Below are 17,031 nucleotides of genomic sequence, written 5' to 3' on the forward strand. Positions count from 1 at the left end.
ACATGAGACAATAGTGACAGTTGTGCAAGTATCAAGAGCAACAAAATACAAGAGGTAGCAAACGATATGTTCTTAGAGGAAACAAGCTTCTCGGCATTGCTGGTTGGGGGAGTGGGGGGGGGCGGGGGAGCAGCAGGCAGATGCGAGTGGAGCGCGCGCTGGAGAGGGAGGGGTTGGGAGGACTAGGCAGCGGGAGAAAGGAGCGCGAGGGAGGCGTTTTTAGATACATGAAGCCAAAATTACAAGTGAGCATGTTACAAAAGCAAACGTTACGTTACATGAGACAATAGTGACAGTTGTGCAAGTATCAAGAGCAACAAAATACAAGAGGTAGCAAACGATATGTTCTTAGAGGAAACAAGCTTCTCGGCATTGCTGGTTGGGGGAGTGGGGGGGTGGGCGGGGGAGCAGCAGGCAGATGCGAGTGAGCGCGCGCTGGAGAGGGAGGGGGTGGGAGGACTAGGCAGCGGGAGAGAGGGAGAAAGGAGCGCGAGGGAGGCGTTTTTAGATACATGAAGCCAAAATTACAAGTGAGCATGTTACAAAAGCAAACGTTACGTTACATGAGACAATAGTGACAGTTCTGCAAGTATCAAGAGCAACAAAATACAAGAGGTAGCAAACGATATGCATTAGCATATCTGAGGGAACACGGCCTGGGGGAAGCTGGCTGGGGAGGGGGAGGAGAAATGAAAGGAAGGCTGTGTTTGCGGGGAGAGAGAGGGGAGGTGCTGGTGTGGGGGGGGGAGGTGCTGGTGTGGGAGGAGTGCTGCTACGGCAAGGCTGTGTTTGCAGGGAGAGAGAGGGGAGGTGCTGGTGTGGGAGGGGGGAGTTGCTGGTGTGGGAGGAGTGCTGCTAGGGGAGGAGAAGCCCTGGCCGTGAATGCTCGTGCATGTTCACGTGAACTGCAAGAAAACGCCGGGCTGAAACCCCTTAGTTTGAAGAGGATTTTGCCGACATGAATTCGATCCTATCCATTCCTGCGGAATGGGACAGGCTCGACCTAAAAACTGCCGGTGCTCAAACCCAATGAGACCCGGCCCTCAGCGCTGGTGGCAGCTATGCTTAACGCTTCGTTAGTCAGAACACCATATAGTCTTGTACATCACCTTCAACGTCACCCAATATGGCAACCATTAAGTTCAAATAACCCGCACTTCCACACTGTACCCTTTCCCAGCTGTAGCGAAACAACATTACGTCCATTTTAATGGAACGAGGCTGAAGAACACTAACGCGCAGGCGCGTTGAACCTCACTGTGACACCAACGCCATGGAAACGCTGCCGCTCTAGCCACTCTCGCCTCTATGGGCATGGCTGACAGCGGTGGGCGGGCCTGAGGTGTTAGCGTCACTAGGAAGATGGCGACGTCCTTGGTCGTGGTGCGGACAGGAGCTGTGCGATGTTGGCAGAAGGCTGCATGGGGCGCCGAGCGTCAGGTAATTTGGGGGTACCTTTGGAATAGCATGAGCTCCCTTTAGGAGACTCCTACATGGAGAAAAATAGACTTCGAAAGGTCTTTACCGTTGCCGTAACCTTTTTTTTCTAGTTATGTCATTGAGGCATGGCTTTTTACTAACTCCCCATTGAGTGGATTTCTTACTCCGTGTTCTCATTTGTACGAACATTTAAAAGTTTCTTTCGCTGAAGGAGTAACACCCGTTTCCCTTCCGTGGCGCTTAAAAGTTGACCAGTGTATGTTAATCATTTGGCCCTATTTACAGGTTTTCCCATCTCTCTGCCTCTGAAATATACTCATTACTCAAGACAACACAGTAAGTGACATCGTTCGATCTGTATAGTCTGTAAGGCTGTCAGCGCCCCAGCCAGTACTTAGCCCTGCCTCTCCGCTATCGCACAACAATTTACCTTGCTTCTACAGTCCAACCCCCCATTAGCTTTGCCCCTTGTCCTCCTCCCTGAGCCCTACTTCCTGCTACACCAATTCGCCCCCCTCACTTTTTATTTAATCCTCATTATCCGACGTTTAACCCGCCCTCCCTGCGTCTACTCAAAACAATAAGCCCTCCCCTCATTCTCATGTTAACCATTGCCTTTTTTCATTTTCCTTTGTTAGACATTTGCCCATATAAACGATTCCGTTGTAAAACAATATAAACTACATTCACGAGAATTCGTTGAAATAACATTTCTTAAATCATTTGAAAATGGCATTAAAAATAGACCACAGCCAACGTAATTCTCCCTGAATTTAAAGATAGTCAAGTGCCAAACATACTTTTGCTAGCCAGCCTCATACATCGCTGGTCTAAAGCATTGTTTTCTCCTAGTGGGTACTTAGGGGCATGTCACAAGTGTTGGCTTATGTTTATTAGTTATAAAGTGCAGAGCAGTCCAAATAGAACTTCTTAATGCTGCTGACCGAAAATAAAGCCAATTCTAGGCCCACCTAGACCTAAGAGGCAAATACTTTTTAGCTGTTACCTAAGAGCAATCTCAGTAGGACTGGGCAGAGTTATTGTGAAAGAGCATTGTACTGTCTCGCTGCCAGATAGTCGAACGAGCGTCTGCCCTTTCATGATCTGCTAAATCTAGGCAGAATGGCTAGGTTGGAACTGGCAGAGTTCAAGAATCTGGAAGGGGGCATGGCCGAATCAAGGGCTTGAGTTAGATCGGACCAGAAGCAGAAAATGCCCAAAATGCAGTAGAGAGCCTTCGATTATATTCTTTTTAGGTCTCGCCTAGGCAGCGCTTGCACGGTCTCTTTGAGGCATGCTCTATTCAGGAATGGACTTTAAGCTCCACTCATTTTCCGTCCATCTTTACAATTCACTCCTCTTCCTGTCCTTTGTAATTGAGGGCTTTTAATTTGTGACTACCTTAGTAGACCTTCCTTAGTAACCCCCTCTCTTCTGTTGTTACCTCCTTTGAGGGCAGACCCTCTTACATGTGTCTTTACTCTCTAGCTTTCATTAGCAGTTAGGGAACACTATTTACTTAATTAATGTCTTGCTGAAGCAGGCACAACATTCTCTGCAAGCGCGTAGCAATGTCTGCCACTTCTTTTATATTTAGCCCCACAAAGCACTGCGTCCTTAAAGCAGCGCTTTAGCAACATATCAGAACAGATGTGAGATACTGGTGGTGTCCCCCACCACCGCTTGGATTTTCAACATTTGTGTTTTTTAAAAGCAGCGTGGCACCCTCCACTTCAGCAGTGGCGCTGCTTATTTTATTTCCAGACCCAAACAAAACTCGCAGTACTCTGCACTTCAGCAGTGGTGCCCACTTCTTGTTTTTATTTGCAGTGCTTCATGCCGTGCTTTCACTTTCATAATGGCTGTACCCTTTCCCTTAATGAGGAGGCAACACTTTTTCAATCCTCACTCCTCCTCCCTCCCGCAGCATTCGGTGCTCTGCCCTACCTCCTCCCTCAACTCCCTGGGGTCTCTCCGCTCCACCATGGCACTAATGTAACTATCTTCACTTTTTAAGTGCTGAAACAGCCCAGCTCTCACTGGCCACCGTCCCACATATCAGCAAGATTAGAACGATAGGAAAGTCCTTCTCCTACCTTGCAACCAAAGCCTGATACACTCTCTCGGTCTGCAATCTCCCACATTGCCCAAGTTCAGGAAGGACCTCAAGACCTGGCTTTTCGGGTGACCTCAGCATTCAACGGAGTCACTCCTTATACCCCAGCGCCTTGAGACCGCCACAGGTGACTAGTTGCACTTTACCAACCCTGATTAATTGATTGAAACAGCGTGTGTGCACACTTCCTAACCCCTTCCATGCTCATGACGAGCTCAGCTCGTCATGGCATATACCTCTCAGGTGCTCATGATGAACTGAGCTCGTCATGACCACACCCGTTTTCGTTGCTGTCCAGCACAGCAGGGGAAACTACCAAGCAGCGATGTGGTTAAAAGGGCGCCGTACTTTTTTATCGCATGGCAGACATGCCCAGCTATATCTTCAGCTATGGCGGCCGCGCTTTTCTTTTGTTTTGCACGGTGAGCACACCTCCATTTCACCTCCCGCTATGTTTGTTCCTTCCTCTCACCGGCCTCTCCCCCGCCCTGCTTTCATGCTGAGCTCAGCCAGAACAGTACATGCCTCATAATGACTTCATTTTCATTCAAAGACTTTATTCGAATTGAATTCACAATTCATAAAAGTGTACAAATAAAAACACTATTAAAATTCCATCTATTCCAATCAAGATTAAACATTATTACAGATAGATTTTTTTTAAATTAATTAAAAAAAAGTTAAGAGATAAAACAGTGCAATCAGTTAAAAAAAATAGCTTAGTTATCTCTTACTATCCCATGACAATGGTCCTTCTTACTCTTAAAATTGTATTCAAGTAGAGGCTCACTGTGCTGATGGTAGTGCAATCATCTAAAGACCTGAGTTTATTATAGGCATCTCTTGCTTTCCTTAGGCCCCAGGCTAACAGGAGGGGTTTTAAAATTTGTCGTCTAGAATAGCTATATAAAGTGCAAAAAAGAGTACAGTGTATATTTGATTTGTCATCACAAGGACACCGCCTTTTTACTCTCGTTCAATCATTACAGTTCGGGAATGATACGAGTCTGTAGAAGGTTTCCAGGCGGAAGTACGTCAGGAGCCTACAATGCTGTAGGGGAAGATCTATCACAAGATACAGCTGAGGGCCCCTCTGAGATGTCACATTGTCGTGGCTGATGACAGATTTTTTATTCCTTTCACCCTTCCACCTTTGCAATTCCAAGTGATCCAATAAGGTCTTTATGAACATGGATCGGGAGAGCTGTTCCAATGAGACTGGGTCAGTAAAGTATTCAGGATGGCCAATCTCACTGACAAAGTGCTTGATATAGCTAAGCCATTTAATATTTTTCATCCCATGACAACTTAAGCAATCCTGATTAATAAACCTATTCAGTTCTGTGGCAGGGTTGGTCCAAACATTATGCCAAAGTAAGACCGGGGCTAATTTTATAGTATCCGTAATGTGTAAAAGATCAACTTCGGCATGTAAAACATATATGGGAGTGCTCTTCGGTGTGGCTGTTATAAATCGCAGGAACCTATTCTCGATTCGCTGTATCGCCTCCACTTGCTGCCAGCCCCAGATGCCCGCCCCATAAGTCCCAATAGCCACACATTTCGATTTAAATATTTGGAGGAGCTCCCTGACAGGCCTGTTCCCTATTTTTTTTGCAAAGCACATAAGCGCACCAGTAGCTCTATTAAGTGCCAGGGCCCTTGCATTCACCGCAGGCTTCCATGTGCCTTGCTGTCAAAATGAACCCCCAAATAACAAAAGATGTCGGCTAGGTCCACCCTCCTTTCATCTAGAGTAACTAGACATGGTGATCTTTGCTTGTTTGGGCCGCATGACATGGTAAATGTCTTCGTGACATTAACACGTAACCCCTTATTCTTCATAAAGTTGGTAAAAGTCTGTACGGCTTTCTGAAGACCCACCTTTGTCTGTGAGAGGATTGCCGCATCATCAGCGTAGAGTAAAATGGGGATGGGTTTGCCTTTGATTACAGGATAATCGTAATACTGTTGTGTTAAGCAAGCTCCCACCCCATTAATATAGAGGTTAAATAGCAGGGGAGCCAATATGCAGCCCTGCCTTACCCCTCTATTAATCCTAAAAAGCTCAGTGCATTCCCCCCTCTGGCCGTATCTTACTCGTGCTCCCGCCTCGGCGTAAAGTTCTCTAATATAATCTATTATTTTATTGTCCAGCCCAATGTCCCTCAAAGTCTGCCAGAGATTATCATGCAAAACGCAATCAAATGCAGAGCTAAGGTCTACAAATGTCACATATAAGTTTTTTTTTTTGCATGTATATATTTAGAGATGGTTAGGGATAGATTTAGGCCCTGCTCGATTGTCCCCCGTCCTCCCCTGAACCCATACTGAAAAGATGATGGCACTTCCCGTCCCTCAAGCCAATCCTGTATGCGAGCAAGAATGACCCTGCCTGCCATCTTCATAAAGCCATCTAGCAGTGAGATGGGCCGATAGCTGGCAGGATCATTCCTGTCCCCCTTTTTGTAGATCGGGACCAGGATTGCCTCCTTCCATGTTGGGATCAGACCTCTTTTGCCCATACAGTTCAGGACTCTAGTAAGTAGAGGAACCCACAGATCTGGATGCATTTTAAACACGTCAATAGGGACAGAGTCTGGTCCTGGAGCTTTAGAGGCCGAGCTTTCCCCCAAAGCTTTATAGACCTCCTCTAGTTTGAAGTGGATATCTAAGGGGAATGGGCAATCTGCAACCTCCCTAGTTGTTAATGTTTCCGGGCAAGGTACAGGTAGAACCGGTGTGTCATAGAGGGCTTGAAAATGACACACCCACTCCTGGGCCATAATGGCATTATCTAAACGAGGGCCATGGTCATCTTGGTAGAAGGGAGCGTTCACAGCCTTCCAAAAGGCAACAGTATCCTTTTGAATTGCTGCTGCGTGAAGAGCTTCCCAAGCTTCAGTTTTTATATCTCTCTTTCTTTTAGCCAGGGCGACGCGATAATTGCGCCTTGCCATTTGTACCTGTGCTCTGACTAGCGGGGTAGCATGCAGTACTTGTTTGAGTTCGCTCAGTGCCCTTGTACAATTTGAATCAAACCACCCAGGGGTTCTCTTAACTGTATTGCGCGGGTATCTGGTCAAAAGTTGTTTAATTGAACAACAGATTTTATTGAAGGAGTCCAAAACATGTTCTTCGTTCTCTTCTAGCGTCAAACACGTATTAATTTCCTTTTGGGAAATGGTCACTAGTTTTTTTAGGAAGCTCTCTGGTGTTACTGTCTCCCATTTAATGCAAAATCCGTTTCGCTGACCTAAGATGGGATTAAGGTCATAATTGTATTCAATATTAAGGAGCGGCGCATCCCGATTTAGCTTAAAGGTGACTGAGATAGGGTTATGATCACTGATACCACTTATGATCGTCTCCCAATTAGTGACTAGTGGGGCGTAGCGAGATGAAAGTAAAGTAAAATCAATAATTGATTTTGCCCCTCTTCCATTAAAGGTGGGTGAAAATGTTTTAGGCACGAAACAAGCCTCATTAATAAATACCATGGAATAATCCACCAATAAGTTGTTTAGCATGTCCCCTAATTTTGTATGGTCAAAGTGGCTTGACGCCCCTCAGTTATCATCTTCCCATCCACACACACCCTGTAGACTCCTTGGACATAAAGCGCAATTAAAGTCCCCTACCCACATAAGAGCCAAATCGCCCGGACAGCTGTCTTCAATCCTCTTAAGAGTGCCTGACAGTTTTTTAATTACAGTTTCCACATGTACTTTCGGGACGTTGTTATAGAAATTAATTATAGCTACGTTTTTAAGAGATCCCCATGTTACCATTAATATTTGATAATATGGGCAATCCAAAAAGCTCCCGCGGACAGTAGGACCTGAGTAAATCGACACATATATAGACAACCCTCCCTTGTGTCTACCCATTTTGCTAGGGACTGCTGGCGTAAAGAAGGTTTTATATCCCATCAAATGGGATTGCTCACTAGCCCATGTCTCCTGTAGAACTATAATGGAGTAGGACATAGTTAGTAATCACCAATCTGCATCATTAATTTTTGAAGCAAGGCCCGCTATATTCCATGATATTATACTACAGGGAATTTCTTTATTAATTGGGCATGTTGCATCAGTAGATATCACAGGGGTCGATAAAACACTGGGAGTTATCCCCGAAAGATTAGCCAACTGGGGGAGCGATGTTATTTCTTCCCCGGCTACTTGGGTTTCATGCTGAGCGACTATCTCAGGGCAGGGTTCCTGTATACTAATAATATGTACAGGAGCCAGGTTATATTTTTGGGTACTCGGATTATCTTTAATGATTTTTGTCTTAAGAATTGGGGACGTGTTAGCAGGGGGCCCCAACCGTCATTCACAGTCGTCCAAGCCTGAAAAGGCTTCAAATCTGTTAGCGACTTCAAGGGGGGTAAATGGCAACAAATGCTCCATTCCCCTGGTTCCTTGCGAATGGTCCAGTCCCCCAAAATTATTACCCTGTCCCCTATAAGGTACAGTATTCCACCCATAAACATTGTTTGCCATCATAAAGTTGGAAGCATGCGACATACATTGATTGTTAAATGTTGTAGGTGGATTATTCAGTGAACCAGGAGGGGGGCCTAAGCGCAGTATAGGAGTCACCTGGGATCTTGGGTAGAAGTAGGTCAGATCGCAGGGAACAATAGTTGTACTAGCGGTCCCTAGCCTCCAGTTTAGGATGTGTCTGACCGCACCTGGATCTCTGAAATTTATGACGATTAGATCGCCTGCAATGTCTTTCCCTCGGCTCCCCAACCAGGAGAGTCGTCGCACATGAACAATCTCGCCATTGATATTGCATGGGAGCGGTCTATGTTGGCTAAGCAATGCATAGTTTTGTTTTTTAATTGACTGAAACCTTCCCTCCAGTCGTCTTCTAAAGTGGGAACACCCGTAAGTACAACCACATAGGGGACCGCGTCTGGTGGTAATTCAACTTCAACTTGGCGGCCCCTATGGTTTACTACTTTATCTGGATTCACCCTCCCCCTTACCTCCTGTTTATTTCTGGTAGCGGCTATATTGGCCCCCTTCAGCGGTTCCTTAAAAGTGAGTGGGCCGGGTTGAAAAGCTGCTTTAGGTAAATTTGCCCCTTGATGTTTACGGCTCACAGAGTTGCTAGATGGATTCAAGTTCTTTTGAATAGCAGGGGTAGAGTTTGGGGCTGCGGCTACGGGGGGTAAGACTGGCTTTGCAGTATCTTTCGATAGGCCTACTTTGTTGGTAATAGCCATTTCCAAGCCCTCCAGCCGTTGCTCCAGCCTCTTGAGCCTCTCTAGTATGGGAGATGCAAATGACTTAAGTAGATGTTCAATGCTGTCGAGGGAGACAGCGGGCGACTGTTCGTTGGACATGGAATTTCTGGTAGATAGCGAGCCAGGACTAAGTGCAGTCAATATAGGGATATTTATAGAAGGTATTATTTTGTGCGGGAGCTCTTGGGCTGAATCAGTAATTAAAGTAGTCTTTGTGGTGAGTGCAGGTGTAAAACTAGCCTTTTTGCCCTTGCCAAAGTCAGTATGGCTAATCTTACCTTTTTGTGGAGCACCACCCCTTCTCCGTCTCTTATTTGGTGGCGGTCCAAAGACTTTGGGAACCTCCCGCTTCTCAACTTTCTTTTTAGAATCACCCACTGCTACTCGAGGAGTGTCAGATATAACTTCAATACCCGTATTAATAGCACTGGGGATTAATATATTATTTGTACCCACACTGTTAAGGACAGCCGATGAGAGGGGCGTATCTCGCAGAAGCATTGGAATACCCTGCGTAGATAACGGACCTACTCCCGATGGATTAAACTGGGGTGATGTTATCAAAGGAGATCTGGATTTAATAGATTCGATAGAGCGACAGCGCTCTGCCCTACGCTCAGCCAAAAGGGATTCCCTTTCCATGTCAGGGGCAGGTTTTATAAAATAGTTGTCCAGGGTACCTTTGCTCTTTCCCCCTATGTCGGCCAACACAATTTGTTCAGGGTTGGCAGCCATAGAAGAAAACAAAAACAAATAATAAGGTAATAGCAGAGTAAGATGATATTTGTTAGTTACTTGGCTGTTATGTTATGTTAATGGTTTTTATACCGCGCACAGCTGCCCCAGCAAAGGGGCGCCCTGGCGCCAAGAAAGGTAAACACAACATCACAAAATGCAGCGGAGTCAGTTAATTTTATTAAAAAGAAAAGTTTTGATGACACGTCTGAACCTGGTTAAATCTTCCAAAGCACGGATATCATTAGGGAGAGCGTTCCAAAGCTTAGCGGCTACTACTTGGAAGGAGCGGCCTCCAATCCTGCTCAGCAAAAAGCGAGGAACAACAGCCAAATTCTGGCCCATCGATCTCAAAGAGCGAGAGGGGACATATGGGGTCAGAAGGTTCATGAGAATAGGTGGAGCCATGCCTTTCAAAATTTTAAAGGCCAGGCAAAGCACCTTAAACTCAATCCGCCGAGCAACAGGCAACCAATGGAGTATTTGCAATGCTCTGGACACTGAGCAACGTTTGGGCAACCCAAATATCGCTCTTGCGGCGGCATTCTGCACTCGTTGTAGCCGCAGAAGTTCAGCCTTGTTCGTGCCTGCTAGCAGAGCACTGGCATAATCTATCCTGGATAGTACCGAGGCCTGGACCACAAGCTGTCTAGTGGGGGCATCGAAGAATTTAAGCACCGGCCTGATGCCCCTAATAATGCCAAAACAAGAGGCAGCCACCCTCTTAGTCTGGCAAGTGAAGCTAAGTGAAGGGTCCAGCCAGACCCCAAGGTTTTTTAACTCCATAGCAGGAGAGGGGATCATTCCTAACTCGGGGGGCCACCAGTTGTCATTCCAGCATCCAGGTTGCTTCCCAAACACCATCACCTCTGTCTTCTTTGTGTTCAATTGGAGACAATTCTGGTTCATCCAATTGGCCACCGAACGTAGCCCCTCACAGAAGTTGAGGGCATCCATGGCTGAGTCCCCACTTAGTGTGACCGCCAGCTGCGTATCATCCGCATAGGACACCATTGTCATGCCCCAGCGTTTGACTACCGCAGCCAGCGGCCTCACATAAAGATTGAAGAGAGTGGGGCTCAGAGATGATCCCTGTGGGACCCCCAAGGTGAGTGGGTGAGAGGTGGATTTACCGGGTGGTATCGCAACCTGAAAAGATCTATTGGAAAGGAAGGAGCGGAACCAGCCTAGTGCCAGCCCCCTAACCCCAGCTTCCTCTAACCGCCGCAACAGGATTTCGTGGGACACCGTATCAAAAGCGGCACTCAGATCTAACAACAGGAGTGCCGCTGTTTGTCCGGTGTCCAGCACGGAGCGCAGATGTTCAACCATGTATAACAAGGCAGTCTCCGTGCTGTGGCCTGTACGAAAGCCATTTTGCGTGGGATCCAAGATGTTAGCTTTGGCAAGATGGTCGGCCAGGATCCCATTCACGTGGGCTTCGGTGACTTTAGCAGCCCACGGCAGCAGAGAGATGGGGCGATAGTTCTCAGGTTTTATAGGATCTAGGGTAGGCTTTTTTAGGATGGGGGTAACTACCGCTTGCTTCCACTTGGTGGGTACAATCCCTGAACCCAGTGACAAATTAATAAGGGCAAGCAAGGGTGCGCGACATGTGGCCTGCATGTTTTTAAATAGTACTGTATGCTGTACCATAAAACAGACTATAATAGTAGCAGTGCAATCCCCAGGTCGGTGACCCTCCGCACCGTTACTCAGCAAGTGAAATGGCTCTAAGGGGCAACAAGGGGGGGAGCCCTATAGGTCACAACAGGGTACAATAGACTGTGTAGATTGTGGCAATGAAAGGACAATTCCTAAGTGAAGTTGGAATATAGGCACATTGGAAGGATGTGCAATATAAGATACAGCAATACCTTGCTTTTAGAATTGGAGGCGACAGGCATCAGGCGGTGGCGGAAGTGAACGTAAGAGAATGGGCCCAGCCCCGTTACGGCCACAAAACGGCCCGCCCTTTGCCCGGGCTTCGTCCGGCAAGACAGGGATGACGGTATTTTTAAGCGCCTCCTGGCGCGAAAAGCTGAGTCTGGGTGCCGCTAGGGCTGCTGGGTGTTGAAGTCTTTTACCACGCCCACGCTCCGCTCGGCGGCCCGACTCCAAGCTGGAAATAGGAGTAAGGCGGCGGGAGGCGGGCGGGCAAATCCACAAGTGCAGAGTTCCCCCTGGCCAGCAATCGAGACAAAAAAGAATGGTAGGCAAAGCACAGGCACCAACACGAATTGAGCAGGAAACCCCCACTCGACCGGGATGACGGTATTTTTAAGCACCTCCTGGCGCGAAAAGCTGAGTCTGGGTGCCGCTAGGGCTGCTGGGTGTTGAAGTCTTTTACCACACCCACGCTCCGCTCGGCGGCCCGACTCCAAGCTGGAAATAGGAGTAAGGCGGCGGGAGGCGGGCGGGCAAATCCACAAGTGCAGAGTTCCCCCTGGCCAGCAATCGAGACAAAAAAAGAATGGTAGGCAAAGCACAGGCACCAACACGAATTGAGCAAATACTGAAAAAGTCTAAGGACAGCTGTTGGGACCCACGAAAGGGTTACAATCGTGACGTGTATTTTAACCTGGGTGAAGAACAAAAATATGAATAATCTTGGGATGTAAATAATTGCATGCACTGTTTTCTAAAAACCTTGCTTGTACCACCTTTTTTTCCCTGTTTATTTTTCCACAGGTTATGGACACCTGAAAACTGTAAGGTGATCCGATACAAAAATCGTGAGTTTTGAACCATCTCTCCTTTTCAAACACTGAGGTTAGGGTGCGCCTTAGGGTGCGTACACCGCACAGTGTCTCCACCACTTAAAAGTCTCGGTCCTGAAGAAAGCTCAGCCGAATTGGCTAATCATGAGCGGAAACATGTCGACCTGTTGAGATATGTATGGGACATTTTGACTCAAATTTAAAGTCAAATCTGTCCACATTTGTTTTTAAGGTGTGCTCATTCTGACCTCTATTAAAGTTTAATTTCGGACAGAATCCGCACTCTTTTAACTTGCACTTACATCACATTTTTTTGCACTGTTTCACTTAAAACCAGCTCCACTGCAATTGCAGGTGTTGCAGCACACCGGGCAGGCATTCGGCACGCCCGGTGAACAAAACCCAATGATGAAGCATGTCACCCACTAGACGGGTGAGTGAGGGTTTTTAAAAAGAAATAGCTTTGTTTTTCTTCATTGCACGTTCACTTTTTCTTTTTCAATTTGTGCTCTCATATGGTGGCTACATAAAGTCTCCAGAGAAGTCACTCCTCTGTTGTAGAAATTCAAACACATGTTATTACAAGTGTATTTAATCGGTAAAAACATTGGCAATTACAACGACAACAGCTCTAACACAAGCGAAACCCATTGAATTTCTAATGCTTGTTACTACTCGTAACCACCTGCCAAAATTTTAATAAGAAGACATAGTGACTGTCATTAACAGGTGTAGTAATTTACACACCACTTGGATTTTTGACCCCTGCACAAACCAGGGTTTATGGACATATCTGAAAAATCAAACTTTCCCTAATCTGAGCCTTGCTGTATTCTGGTTTGTAGATTTGAGTGTGCTGATTTCTGGTTTTGTTACTAGATTGTGGAGATCTTAGTTTTATCAGTTTGTTTGCACTTTTTTGGATGTCTAAAAAGTTGTAGTATTTCTTTGTTGTCGTCTTTTGTCAGGTCATGGGCACTTTCTATGAAATTGTATTCTTTGTACAATACAACTTTTCACATAGCCTCTTTCTTCGTTGCACCCTTTTAACAGCCCAAGCTTTCAACGCTGTATTACTGTGGATAGTAGAGATATTTTACTTTTGTTTTTTGCTTACATATACGCTGTTTATGTTTGGGAGGCTACTTCAACATCATTTGTGGGCTGTTTAGAAATGTGGAATCTCAATTCAGGTTAATTAGAGCAAACATTTCTGCCCCATCATCTCTATCCTGCAGCTATAGCAGGCTGTAGGTCATTCGTAACCTGCTATGATGATAGTCTTCTTTTACCCTTTCCTGGAGGGGAAAAGGCTGGACTAATGTCCAGAAGGCTGTTGCATCTCCTTTTTAGTTGGAATGAAAGTTTCTGGACGGACAACTTTAATAATTCCATATGTCCCAAGGCAATATCTTACCATGCTGTTTTAAAGACCATAACATCTTAGCTTTTTAGGTCGAGCCTACAGTCGGTGCGTAAGCGCTGCTCTAGGGAAGATCTGTGGCAGTTCATTACGTGAGGGAAGCCCTGCCCATTTTTTCATTGGCTTGTGTCTTTGTCCTTTGTAAATGCTGTCTTCTGATTGATTATGAGGCTTGTTAGTTCCTCCTTATTATGGCCATGTCGTCATTTGTACCCTCCCATGGTTACTGGCCCCTTTACTTCGAGTGTTTCACAGTATAGTAAATGTTATTTAGACTGTGAGCACTATTTTTATCCGTGCCTTCTCACCCCTTCCCGCACTCCGTTGCCCTTGCCTTCTTGCCCCCTTCTCCCCTCTTCTCCCGATGTCCATGCCTTTTCTCCTCCTTCTTCCCTCGCACTCCCATTGTCCATGTCTTCTCCCCCTCCCCTCGCCCGCACTCCCGTTGTCCGTTCCGTCTCCCCTTCCCCCCGCCCGCACTCCATTATCCGTGTTTCTCTCTCCCGTTGTCCGTGATGCAATGCAATAGGTCTTGTGTAAATGCGAGTCCTATTGCATTGCAAATACTTGTTTCCTATTGTTAAGTCTTGGACTGCCTATGTAGGCTTGCCTCATACTTTATATCACACTTGTTTGATTTCCGGAAGACTGTGTGTACCGTAAACTCCCTTATTAGGTGACTTGATTAAACACTGTCACGTAGTATTAAATGAAGTCTGTTCACGAGCTGCGTGCGCACCCGAGCACAACTCACAAAGAGATGGAATCAAACAACGCAGAAGTTGTTCCAAAAACAGAGTAAACCAAATGGGAGTTAGAGGCTCAACTTTTCAGCTCCTTTCCAACCAGGCTCGCAGGTGCCGCAACCCGGCGCTGAAACCTCCAGGGAACAAGTATATACATTTAGGGCTTAAACAACGAGGTCACGCTGCCTTCTACATGGGACGGGCTCAGACCCTTACCCCTGCTCCCTGCCTCATCCGAATATTGTTTACTACAGTACACGATACCCACGACACCTGTGAGCTGGGAAATATTTCAAAATTATACTTTTGTTCTTTTAAGTAAACATGAGCTCCTCCGGTCATTCAGTCCTTAGGTTGCTACTGCCTTTTAGAGAGGTTCTTCCGGTGTAATAAATCAGCAGGGTTCGAAAGGTGTGCATTCAGAATAGTATCTTGTAATCCTCTCTCAGTATTTACTAAAGCGCACCAAGAGAACGTGGCACTGCCAGCTGAAACAGATGCTTGGCGAGGCAGCCTGAGCACATCCATTGATGCGTAAGTCCTTCCGCACGCACCCTTTTCTCTATGTAGGTGTTTGTACATGAGGCATAGGCGAGTGAAGTCTTGGTAAGTAAGGCATTAGATCTCTTAGGCCCTTATCCTGATCGTCAAGGTAATACTGGTTCAAGATCGAGCTCCCTTGCAATGTTCATTTACTGGGTGCACAGTGCGTGAGGCCACACAATTCCCAGGCCTCCTGTAATCAGGGTGTAGGTGTAACCTAGATCACTCAGTGGTACTGGAACACTTTTCAGTACGAGCCTGGGCAGCACATGCGCTGCTTTGCCAGGCATGCTGTATTCGAGTATAGTCTTGAATCCGCCTACTTTCCGCCCATACTTGTCATTGGCTCTTGTCAATGTCCTTCGTAAATGGGGCTTCTGATTCGTTAATAGGCTTGTAAATCCCTCCTTAGTACCGCCTTGTCTTCATTTGTAGCCTCCTGTGAGGAGTGGCCCTTTTACTTCTGCTGTTACACAGTATGTCTTATTTGGTCTGTAGGCACTATTTTCTTTAATGAGTTTCTCCTACTGTAGGCACAACATGCTTTCCTGAAACATTCAGCGCCCCATGCGCTCTTTCACTTTCCAAGCAGCCTGGGACAATGGCAGCTACTTACTTGGAATGAAATAGGTCTCGCATTTGCAAGAGTTAGAGCTATTGGCATTGTAAAAAACAATGTCTCTTATCTATGTGTTAATTATCAAAACAGATAAATAAAAGGCATTGCCATTTACAATGCCCATAGCTTTAACTCTCACAAATGCGAGACCTATTGCAATGTAAATGCTTGTTTTTCATCTCACAGTCAGCACCACCTTGCCTTGCATAGCTTTCATTCTCATTGATAAATCCGGTGTTCGTCTTCATCCGCCTTCATCCATTAACTTCTGTGGGTGGAAAAAGGAAGTTGTTAGTGGCTCCTAGACATGGGCATAAGAGACACAAAAATTCTGGAGATAGTTAGGTAATGCACATATTTGATATGTTAGTGCCAAACAACCATCTCAAATTGCCAGTGGCCTTAGTGCTGCTGCCTGCATGCTCCTATAAACATGCTTGCATGTGCAAACTCATTAGACTTTGTCATAAAATAATGTAAAAGGAAAAAAGCTTTGCAAAATAATTATAGTTTGCAAGTATGCCTTGTGACACTAGCATGGCACATATGGGGAAGCAGACACAGCATGGATCCTATAGCACAGGCCATATCAATCCTATTCAATGATTGAATTATGACTGCTTTTTTTTTTTGTTTTAAATTGTTTTAATTTTTCAATCGACTGCAAACATACAAAAATACATTAACGGGTATATAATAACTTTATTGCATGATTAAAAAAACCTTTAGAAGTTACAGATTTTTAAGAAAAATATATCAATAAATACATGTAAAAGTGAGTATAGGATCATATACGTTATGAAGATTGTTAAAATGTATAAAAATATACTTCTAAAAAGGGGGAGCTAATGTTCATGTCCGTTATGCAGTAAGGTGGCAGTTGGAACTAGGCTAGTAATTATGCTGGTGAGAAATCGCATACTTGGGACTCCTTACAAAGTTTTTTTTCTGCTTGTTCCAAAAACCTTACTAGGGCACAGTTTAATTTAGTGTTCCGAGGGTCAAAGCAAGCCAAGACTGCTGCTCTGCACGATCTAATCATGTTTGTGTTCTAGAGTTTCCTCAGGAGGGACCGTCTTTCGTTCAGCAGATTTGGGCAGAGACAAAGAATGTGTACTATGTCTTCTCTGTGATTCCCGCAGAGTCTGCAATATTCCTGTCCATGGGCTCTTTTCCATTTTGGCAAATGGACCAACAGGTTGATGACTCCCATTCTCAACTTTAAAAAACTTAATTTTGTTCGTGCAGTGAATGGTTGAGTTAGGTACTCCTGTGGGGCCAACTGGACGTAGGATTGCAAGGACATCCATCCGTGACTTCTTTTTGCTAGCCGAGCCTTGTCTTCCACTGAAGAAAGCTTTTTTGTGCTTATTTTCGCTAGGCGTTTGAATTCATTATGGCTTACTTGCATGCCCCAAAGGTCTTTCAG

General features: G+C 45.7%; 1 protein-coding gene across 1 annotated transcript in view; it reads left to right on the forward strand.

Moving 5' to 3' along the window:
- The first annotated feature begins 1,284 nt into the window (after positions 1 to 1,284).
- Positions 1,285 to 17,031, forward strand: part of OXA1L (OXA1L mitochondrial inner membrane insertase) — a 204,240-nt gene continuing 188,493 nt past the window's right edge. Inside the window, exon 1 of the mRNA XM_078644872.1 lies at positions 1,285 to 1,440. Coding sequence (XP_078500998.1) covers positions 1,363 to 1,440 — 78 coding nt within the window. The 5' untranslated portion in view covers positions 1,285 to 1,362. The remainder of the gene's footprint in view (positions 1,441 to 17,031) is intronic.

Source organism: Lissotriton helveticus, chromosome 5_1, assembly GCF_964261635.1.
Source record: "Lissotriton helveticus chromosome 5_1, aLisHel1.1, whole genome shotgun sequence".
Lineage (NCBI taxonomy): Eukaryota > Metazoa > Chordata > Amphibia > Caudata > Salamandridae > Lissotriton > Lissotriton helveticus.